The following is a 10871-nucleotide window of genomic DNA, read 5'->3' on the forward strand; positions in this document are numbered from 1 at the left end:
ATAGTAATTATTTTTTTTTTTATTGAAAAATAAATATATCCATATTTTTTCATTTATTTATAACTTAATTTGAAGCAAATTATAATTAATTTTCATATGTCAACTTGTATAAAAAAAAAAGAATAGAATAATTAATATAATATTATTAACTTTTTTATTTAATATATAAATTTATAAATGAAAATGAAAATTATTCAAGTTTAACCATCATTTCAGCTGATTTGATTTTATTTATGTCAACAAATTCAATTTTGTTGATAATATTTTCACGATTTAATTTATTTGTTGGTGATCCATTAACACCAACATCTTCAGGTGTTGAAAAATTATTAATATTCATTGATTGTGCTTTTTTTCTTGTTCTTGTTTCATATGGTAAATTATCTTTAACATTATCATTTTCAATTTTTTTTCTTGTTCTTGTTTCATATGGCAAATGTTCTTTATCAATTGAATTTTCAGATTTTTTTCTTTTATTATCAACTGGTACTTTTGATGAATCATTTAATGTACGTTTAACTTTATTTTTCATTTCTGTAACTTCATCTTGTAATTTTTGTTTTTTTTCTTTTAACATTTTATGTGTTTGTACTAAATTTTTATGATGTTTTTCTAAATCATCATTTTCAGCTTTAACGTTTGTTAAATCTTTTTTAACTTCATCAGCAATTGTTCTGTAAATTAATCATAAAAATCATAAATAAATCCAAATATTTGCCTAAAATATATTTAATATACTTACGTCAATTCTGATGGATTAATAGATCGACAAATTCTACGACTTTTTCTACGATTATTAATTGCTACTTCACCATTTGTTGTTGTCGTTGTCGTTGTTGTTTTTGGCTGTATTTCTTTTGTGATTTTAATATCACCACTAACTGGATCCAATGTATACGTAACAATTGTATTAGTTTTTTCATTTTTAGTTTGAAATTTATCAATTAATTTATCTTGTTTTTCTTCATTATTAATTTTTTTACCAATTGTTATACGTAATATTGCTTTATTTGTTAATGATAGGTGACGAGGTTGCACCATTTCTTTAGATGGTGGTGTTTTTGCATTATCAAATTTTGGTATAATCATAATAAATGGTGATTTATTTTTCGTTTCTTTTTGTTGTTTTGTTATTTGTTTAACTGGTGTTATTTGTTTAACTGGTGTTAAATAACAAACAGATGGTTTTTGTAATTTTGAAGGTATTTTTTTATGTGTTATTACTTCAATATCATCTGTTTCATCAATTTTTTCAATAATATTATCTTGTTGTAGTTTTATTATTTGAACATTCTTTTTATTTATTGAAACTATATTTTTATCAATGTCTTTTAAATTTATTTTTTTAACTGGTGAATAACCATTAAATATTTTTGGTATAGCAGTTGATTTAAGTACTGGTATTTTTCTGTTTGGATGATTGTCAATATCAGAATCAACAAAATGCTTTGAACATATATATGAATTTTTGGTTAGTTTCAATTGATCAATTCCAATTTGTGTTTTCCATTTTTTTAACAATTCATGATCATGATGAGGAAAACTATAATAGAAAATTATTAGTATTATATAACATTAAATTAACAACAAAATAATAGTTTAACTTACGGAAAATATAAAACTTGTTCAGTTGGACAACTTTTTTGACAAAGAGGTATGCAACAAGCATGAATTTTTCCTTCAACTGATAATTGATTATTTTCCATTATTAATTACACAAATATAATTAATAATAATATAGTTTTATAATTTTTTTTATCAATTTTTCTATCAATATTTATAAGCAGCAATTAACAATTGTTTTTTTGTTTTTAAAACAAATAACAAATCACATACACATTACAAAACTGTTAATTTTATTATTTATTTTTTTTTTCTTTTACCGGTGTAAACTGATAAACTGGTAAAAAAAAAAAAAAACTAAAATTGACAGACGAACGCCATTTTCTATTGGCAACAATATGGCGGCAAAAAAAAAAACCACGCTTTCGATAATTAATTGATTTTATAATGCCTAATAAATTATAAATCCAGTAAATTATTGAAAAAAAAAAATTTTACAAAATTATTATTATTTATAGGGAATGCTTTTTTTAATAAATAATAATTTTTAAAAATCAACAGAGTAAAATAAAAAGTGACGCGCCAAAAAGTCAGCCATTTCTATGACGTAATTTGTAAAATAGAGAGAGAGAAATTCTCAGCTAAATAAAAAAAATAATAGACATCTGTAAACAATTGCAACTTATTAAAATAATAAATATTCTAAACAATTGTTTTAAAATAATAATTGTCACAAAGATAAATTGAATATAAATAATTGTTATTACTATTTTAAAAAGAAGCAAAAAAGTATTTTAATTTTTAATTGTATTTTCCAATTTCTTAACCTTAAAAATGAATAATCCAAGAGGTTCAAAGGATGTATTTAAAAAAAAATGTAGTGTTTGTGGTTTTCAATCAAAAAATAATAGTGAAGTAAGTTTTCATGTTTATCCAAGAGATATTAAAATGCGAGAAAAATGGATTGATGCATTAAGAACAGATAAATCAAAGTTGAATTTTGCAAGTTCTTTAATTGTTTGTAGTCAACATTTTAATCCAAAAACTGATTTTTTAGAACGACGTAAGTTTGTTTATTATCTCTATTCTCTATTAAAATAATTGTTTTTTTTTTTTAATCTAAAAATATTTAATATTACAGCTCCAGGTATTGGTACAAAAAGACGAGGATTAAAACCAACTGCAGTACCATCATATGAAATAATTCCTCGACCAAGTACAAGAAGTAATTCAGAAGTTGATACTTTAATTACAATAAACAACACAGTATCCAATCCAATGTAAGTAATTTTTTGTTATTTTAAATATTAAATATATTTATATTTCATGTAAAAATATTAATTTACAGACAATCATCAAGTATCTTTGAGAGTGATATCAACAATCAATCAGTTTTAATTGATCATAATGAAATATTTGATGATATATCTGAAATTTCAATAATTGAAAATTCATATAATTCACCAGAAATAACGCTACAAGTATCAGAAACTGAGGAAACAATGAATGAAGTTGATGTGGTTGAAGAAACATCATTTAATGACAAAAGTGTTGAATCATTTATAAGAAAAATGATTAAAACAGATAAACAATTAGATGGTTTTACAGGTTTACATTCATTTTCATTATTTACATCAATTGTTAATAATATTGTTAAATCAAAAAGTGATAATAATTTATCATATGATGTTATGGATATTGAAGATGCAGTTTTATTGACATTTATAAAATTAAAATTAAATATAACATATGTTTGTTTAGCAGCAATATTTAAAGTTACTGAAAAAAAAGCACAAGAAATATTTATTGATACATTAAATGAATTAGAATCATTATTTTCAAATATGTTAGATTGGCCATCAAACAATGAAATAACAATGGGAAAATTAGAGGAACAAAATTATGAAAATTATTCTGATTATACTGATGCATCAAGAGTAAAATTTATCATAAGTATTGCATCAACTGGTTTAATATCATATGTTAGTAAAGCATTTAATAATAAATTATTTTCTCAAGCTGAAATTGGTGATGATGATTGTACAAAAACAGATAAAGGTTTTGAAATTGATATTGAATGTACAACAGTTAATTTACAATTATTAGAATCAAAATTAAAAACTGAAATTCAATGTGATGGAATTAAAATTGAAACAGATGATTCACATGTTGATATTGAAAATACATTAAGAAGAATTAAAATATTTAAAATTTTAAATGGTACAATACCAAATTATTTATCATTATATTGTGAAAAAATTATGCATGTTATTTGTGGTTTATTTAATTTAGGTGTTTCACATGATTTACAAAATTAAATTAGAAAGAAAAAAAAAATAGCTAAGCCAAGATAAATAAATAACATCAATTCGAAATAAAAATAAAAATATGTTAATGTAATTTTTACGAATATCAATAAATACTTTTGACTGAATTAAAATTAAATAATTCAAAAAAAACAAAAATTTTATATCATCGAAAAAGACAAATTTATTAAAAGAAAAAAATTCAAACTAATATTAATTATTGTATCAATAAATAATATAGAAAATAATTTTATAAAATTAGACAATTTTATTATTAATTAAAAATAGTAAAACTAAAAATTATTTTACTATAAAATTGAGCAAAAAAAAAAAAAAAGGAAAAATATTTTTAAAATATTTAAATAATTGATAATTATATTTATTTACAAAAAAAAAAAAAAAAAAAAAAAAAAAATTACTAGATTATTAAGTTGATAGTTTTATAAAATTAATTATGTTAATAGTTTGTATTTTTTTTTTTTTTTTGATTACTTATTTCGTTGAATAATATACAATAAATTTGTAAATCGTTGAATCCATTCATTGAAAGTTGCACCATGTACAGTATCATCATAAATAGACATAGCTTCTTGAACACTTTGACAATTCCAATGATCATAAATTGAATTAAATTTATGAATTTCTTGTTGACATTTTTGTGTTGTTAATTTTGTATCATCCAATATAGAAATAATATCATTTTCACGTTGATAAACTTGATATGAATTATGTAATTTAAATTCATTTTTATTTGTTAAATTAATATAACTATGTCGTTGTTTAAGAGTTGAATTTATTATTTGATTATTAAATGAATCAACAAGATGATAAACTGGTGCATATAATATTGGAGTTGCTGATGTCAAAGTTGGATGAGAAATTACAGCATTACTCATACAAGTTGATGAATGTCTAAAAAAAAATAAATATAATTATTTATAATCTGGGTCATGTTGATAATTAATAATAATTAGCTTACCTGTATTCACCAATATCACCACTTAGCATAATTTTATCAAGTGCTTTTATTGCTAATTTTTCTTGAAATATTTCAAGCTCAATACTCAAATTAATATTTGTCCATTCTGGAACAATAATATGTTCTTCATGAAGACTCAATATTTTATCCAATGCAATTGATAATTTTTCTTTTAATGTTGTTAAAAATTGTATTGCTGGCTCATATAATGTCAATGATTTTTGTAATTTTTGTACTGTATTATTTAAGTCAATATTTATATCAAGTATATCAGTTTCTAATTGTTGTAGTTGACCAGCAACAGTATATAATTCTTCATCACAATTTTTAAGTTTATCAATTTCATTAATAATAATAATTTTTTTAGCTTCTAATTGTGATATTTCAATATTAACAAGTAGCCAATCACTTAATTCTTGTATTTTATCATTATCAAGTATTTTTTCAACAAAATACATTCCTTTATCTTTATGTTCACGTAATTTTTCCATAGCAATATATTTACCAAGTGTCCAATTAATATGTTGACTATATGCTTTAGCAATACCAACATCAAGACGTTGATCATTTAACTTTGTATTATCATTATTATCAATAATATTATCATCTGAACTATGACGAAAAAATTCTTCACTATCTTGATTTCTTTTTTTTAATATTAAATCCCATAATTCTGTTATTTTAATATTATTTATATTTTGATTTATATATTTCCATGCTTCTTTTTTATCTGTACGTGATGATATTGTACCAACATATGAAAGACAATTATTTATTGTCATAACATCAATATCAGATTGACATGATGGTAATAAATCTTGACATACTGATCGCATTTCTTTACAATCATTCATTTGATTTTTCATATCACGATATTTTAAATCTAACAATTTTTTTTTTAACTCAATTGATTTTTTTGATGATTTTATTTGAGCTAATTTTAACACTAAAAAAAAACAATACATATTTATAATTTTTATCAATTTATTATTGCTAATTTTGTTAACTTACTTTTTTGTTTAATTGATTCTTTTTTCGTTTCATATTTTGGCAATATTTTATTTATTTCATTTTCAATTATTAAACGTTCATCTGTCAAACGTTTTGTATTACGAATATGTTGTATTGTTGGTTGTTGTACATTATTTTTAAGTTGATCTAATATTATATTTTTTTTTCCTTCTTCAACAATGTTAACTGGTGCCATTGATTGAGCAATATCATCCCATAATATACCATGAATTCCACGATGTAAACTAAATTATAAATATTAGAAAATTAATATAAACAATAAATAATTGTGTATTGTTATTTTAACTTACATTTTTTTAACTTGATTTGAACAATCTGATGGAGCACAACCAAGTACATCAGCCCAATCGAAATCTTCAGTAACATCACATTTTTTAGATATTTTTTTACTCATTTTTACTAATTATTATTGTCTTTTATTTTGTAAACAAATTGAGCCGGTTTATCAACAAATAACAATTTGTTTTATTATTATTATTATGATCAATTGATTCATTGTCATTGATGATGTAGTCATCAGATAGAAATGTCAATTTTTTTTTTTTTATAATTTTTAAAAAACCCTGCAAGATGTCAGATCAATCTGTCCGGTGTTTTCATGAAAAGCGACATGAAATGTCATTATTATTATTTTTAATTGTTTTTAATTATTAATTAAATTAATATCTAGATAACATTCCAGTTACTGGACATCCTGGACATCGTTAAATAAAGCTATCAATTTTTATATGATTTTTAGGGATAATATGGGTTTTTGAAAAAATGTAATGGTCTTCCAATAACCCCAACAGACAAAACAAATACACACTGGTCACTGACACATGTCTTGATTATTTATTCAACACTTGAAAATAAAATAATAATTAATTACTAATTGTTAATTGTTGTATCAACTAAACTACTTGATTGGGAAACAAAAAAAAAAAAGGAAGAGATCAACAACAATTGCCACTGAAAAGGAATTAAAAATAATTAATTATTGGAGTAATAAGAATAAAAAAAAAAAATAAAATGACAAGTATAAAATTGATTCAGACACTTCAGGGTCATCGTGGTAGAGTATGGAATGTATCATGGCATCCAAAAGGTAAATATCTTGGTTCATGTGGTGAAGATAAGACAATTAGAATTTGGATAAATGATGGAACAAAATGGATAACAAAAATGATACTTGCTGAAGGACATACACGTACAATACGTGAAATATCATGGTCACCATGTGGTAATTTAATAGCATCATCAAGTTTTGATAGTACTGTTGCAATATGGGAATTAAAATCTGGTAAATATGAATGTACAGTTAGTCTTGAAGGACATGAAAATGAAGTTAAAAGTGTTGATTGGTCAAATAGTGGTGAATTAATAGCAACATGTAGTAGAGATAAATCAGTATGGATTTGGGAAAGAAATGATGATGAATATGAATGTGCTGCTGTTATAAATGCTCATGTACAAGATGTTAAAAAGGTAATTAATAAATAAAAAGCATTAATTAATTAAATATTAATTTAAATGATATATATTTTTTAGGTAAGATGGCATCCAAATGAGGATACACTTGCATCAGCAAGTTATGATGATACTGTTAAAATATTTAAAGAAGATTCATCAGATAGTGATTGGAATTGTGTTGCAACATTGGCATCACATACATCAACTGTATGGAGTTTATCATTTGATAATACTGGCTCTAGAATAGTAACATGTAGTGATGATAAAAATTTAAAAATATGGCAAGAATATAAACCTGGTAATGACACAATGATTCCAACACCAGATAATATATCTGTATGGAAATGTGTATGTACATTATCTGGCTATCATACTAGAACAATTTATGATGTTGATTGGTGTAAAAAAAGTGGTCTTATATTAACTGCATGTGGTGATAATACAATAAGAATATTTCGTGAAGAACTCGATTCAGATCCAAATCAACCAACATTTAATCTTATTGCATCAAATGAAGATGCACATTCACAAGATGTCAATGCTGTACAATGGAATCCAGAACAACCTGGACAATTTGCATCAGCTGGTGATGATGGAAATGTACAATTATGGTTCAACAGTGATTAAATCATTTGTTCATTAAAATTTATAAAAAAAAATTTAATTAATTCATTAAAATATTTTTATTAATAATTAAAATATATTTGTTTATTTATTTTGTTTATTATTATCTTTATTAATTGTTATATAATAATGGATAAACAATTTTTAAATTAAAAACCGCCAAAAAAAAAAAATGAAGAACAGTGCCATCTTTCTTGGAAATGAAATAACAAATGTTGTTTTGTTTTTTTTTTTTGTTGTTGCTTGTGTTGTTGGTTGTTGTGTGTGTGAAAAAAAAAAAAAACTTGGCATTGTTTCGAACCAAGATTTTACAATTCCACGTATTTATTAATTAGTTTATTGTAATTATAATATTAAAAAATGATGGATTATGAATTTAAGATAAAAACACAAAAAGATAGAACAAAAGTTGAAGATTTATTTGAATTTGAAGGTTGTAAAGTTGGAAGAGGTACTTATGGACATGTCTACAAAGCTAGACGTAAGGAAGGGTTAGTTTTGACACTTTTCATATACAATTCTTAATGTCAAAATATTATTAAAATAATAACATTATAATACTTGTTGTATAATTTTAAACATTGATGATAAAATTTTCTATGTTCATCTAATATTTATATACATTTTATTTGGATATTTTATTAGAATACCAGATGCTGAATTTAAATCAAGACCAGACACTAAAGATTTTGGATTAAAACAAATTGAAGGAACTGGTCTTTCTATGTCTGCATGTCGAGAAATTGCAGTAAGATATTTTGAAAATCTTTTTAAAAACATATAATAACAATTTAATATAATTTTTTTTAATTAAAATTATTCAAGTTACTGAGAGAATTGAAGCACATCAATGTCATCACACTTATACGAGTATTTCTCTCTCACAATGATCGTAAAGTATCATTATTATTTGACTTTGCTGAACATGATTTATGGGTATGTTAAATTAAAATGCCAATGATGAATGTAAATTTAATTTTCAATACAACATAATATTGTTTTGCAGCATATAATAAAATTTCATAGAGCAGCTAAGGCAAGTAAAAAACCAGTAATGGTACCAAAAGGTATGGTAAAATCATTATTATATCAAATATTAAATGGTATACATTATCTACATTCAAATTGGGTACTTCATCGTGACTTGGTAAGTCTAGCTAAAGCAATAGATGATGAAAAAACAGTTATTAAAATATATATAATTTTTGTTCGATGTTTAGAAACCAGCAAATATATTGGTAATGGGTGAAGGAAATGAAAGAGGTCGTGTTAAAATAGCTGATATGGGTTTTGCACGTTTATTTAATGCACCATTAAAACCACTTGCTGATTTAGATCCAGTTGTTGTAACATTTTGGTATCGTGCACCAGAATTATTACTTGGTGCACGTCATTATACAAAAGCCATTGATATATGGGCAATTGGTTGTATATTTGCTGAATTATTAACATCAGAACCAATATTTCATTGTCGTCAAGAAGATATTAAAACAAGTAATCCATATCATCATGATCAATTGGATAGAATATTTAATGTTATGGGTTTTCCATTAGAAAAAGATTGGGAAGATATTAAAAAAATGCCTGAACATCCAACATTATTAAAAGATTTTAAAAGATCAAATTATGCTAATTGTTCATTAACAAAATATATGGATAGACATAAAATTAAACCAGATAGTAAAGCATTTAATTTATTACAAAAATTATTAATGATGGATCCAAATAAAAGAATAACATCTGAACATTCAATGCAAGATGCTTATTTTCAAGAAGAACCATTACCAGCTCAAGAGTAAGTTAATATTATTATTAATATTAATATATATTTACTAATTTGCTATTTATATTGTTTCAAGTATCTTTGCTGGATGTGCAATTCCATATCCAAAAAGAGAATTTTTAACAGATGATGATACTGAGGAAAAGACTGAAAATAAAGCTCGTCAAAATCAACAACAAACGGTAATTGATAATACAAATTTTATAATAATAATTGTAACAATATTTATATATTTTTAATATTGAAAAAATATTGCCTTGATCTTTAGCAACAAAATCAGCCACAACAGGGTAATAGTGAACATAATCATGGTCAAAATCCAAAACGAGTAAGGTTAAATGGTCCACATGGAGCACCAGAATTTCATCAACATCAAAGTCATGCAATGACTCATCAACAACCACAAGGAATGGTATATTCAACTGCCCAACCAACACAGCCAGCAAACTTTCATCAACGTTATTAGATGAGATTTCATCTAACAATCGTGCAAAGCATTAAATATATTAAATGATAAATAAAACAAAATAAACAAACAAACATACACAAATAAAAAAAATTAAATAAATAAACAAACAAACAAAAGAGAAGGTAGGAAAAAAAAATAAAAAAAAAAGTTTAAATACAATTGAAATAAATAAATCATTTTAATCAAAAAGGTATTGTTGAATAAAATGACAAAATAATGATGACCATGATGATGATGATGATGATGATAAACTGTGTGTATTACAACTTAATCAATTCAATATTATATTTTTTTATATATTTTTAATTTACATATTATTTTTTTTTTTATTCATCCAGCTATTATATCTTTTTTTTTTCTTTTTAATTATGGTTAAGTAGAACACACTGAGTGTGGTCAGACGAGTCATACATAAATATTTTTATTTATTTTTTTTTATTTTATAATTAATTCAATTGTCATGATACTGGTGCCGTTTATTGTCACTCAGGTATTAATTTCCGGTCATGCCAATGTCCGGTGCATAAAACGATGATACGTGACATGAAATACTAATTTTAAAAAATTTTTCTTTTTTAATTTTTATTCATGTTTTTTATTTATATTACTAGGTACCTTACTGACGCACGTATTTTTTTTTTTTTATATATATTTTTTTGTTGA

General features: G+C 23.5%; 5 protein-coding genes across 5 annotated transcripts; 3 read left to right on the forward strand and 2 right to left on the reverse strand.

The window, feature by feature from the left end:
* Position 1: 1 nt before the first annotated feature.
* Positions 2-2112, reverse strand: LOC122847600 (THAP domain-containing protein 5-like). The gene is made up of 3 exons (XM_044145398.1): positions 1609-2112; positions 743-1543; positions 2-674 (listed from the first exon to the last, which is right to left on the reverse strand). Exons 1-3 carry the CDS (start codon positions 1704-1706, stop codon positions 191-193), a joined length of 1383 nt encoding a protein of 460 aa, XP_044001333.1. The 5' UTR covers positions 1707-2112; the 3' UTR covers positions 2-190.
* Positions 2113-2190: 78 nt separating this feature from the next.
* Positions 2191-4213, forward strand: LOC122847601. The gene is made up of 3 exons (XM_044145399.1): positions 2191-2626; positions 2705-2843; positions 2912-4213. The coding sequence occupies exons 1-3, from the start codon at positions 2398-2400 to the stop codon at positions 3879-3881; spliced, it is 1338 nt and encodes a 445-aa protein (XP_044001334.1). The 5' UTR covers positions 2191-2397; the 3' UTR covers positions 3882-4213.
* Positions 4214-4315: 102 nt separating this feature from the next.
* LOC122847602 lies at positions 4316-6394 on the reverse strand. The gene is made up of 4 exons (XM_044145400.1): positions 6171-6394; positions 5860-6104; positions 4849-5794; positions 4316-4781 (listed from the first exon to the last, which is right to left on the reverse strand). The coding sequence occupies exons 1-4, from the start codon at positions 6272-6274 to the stop codon at positions 4358-4360; spliced, it is 1719 nt and encodes a 572-aa protein (XP_044001335.1). The 5' UTR covers positions 6275-6394; the 3' UTR covers positions 4316-4357.
* Positions 6395-6542: 148 nt separating this feature from the next.
* LOC122847605 (probable cytosolic iron-sulfur protein assembly protein Ciao1) lies at positions 6543-8136 on the forward strand. The gene is made up of 2 exons (XM_044145401.1): positions 6543-7347; positions 7411-8136. The coding sequence occupies exons 1-2, from the start codon at positions 6892-6894 to the stop codon at positions 7957-7959; spliced, it is 1005 nt and encodes a 334-aa protein (XP_044001336.1). The 5' UTR covers positions 6543-6891; the 3' UTR covers positions 7960-8136.
* Positions 8137-8192: 56 nt separating this feature from the next.
* On the forward strand, positions 8193-10699 carry LOC122847606 (cyclin-dependent kinase 8). Its single transcript, XM_044145402.1, has 7 exons — positions 8193-8447; positions 8602-8704; positions 8782-8892; positions 8963-9103; positions 9177-9751; positions 9816-9921; positions 10008-10699. The coding sequence occupies exons 1-7, from the start codon at positions 8317-8319 to the stop codon at positions 10203-10205; spliced, it is 1365 nt and encodes a 454-aa protein (XP_044001337.1). The 5' UTR covers positions 8193-8316; the 3' UTR covers positions 10206-10699.
* Positions 10700-10871: the final 172 nt, after the last annotated feature.

Source organism: Aphidius gifuensis, linkage group LG1 (assembly GCF_014905175.1).
Source record: "Aphidius gifuensis isolate YNYX2018 linkage group LG1, ASM1490517v1, whole genome shotgun sequence".
NCBI lineage: Eukaryota > Metazoa > Arthropoda > Insecta > Hymenoptera > Braconidae > Aphidius > Aphidius gifuensis.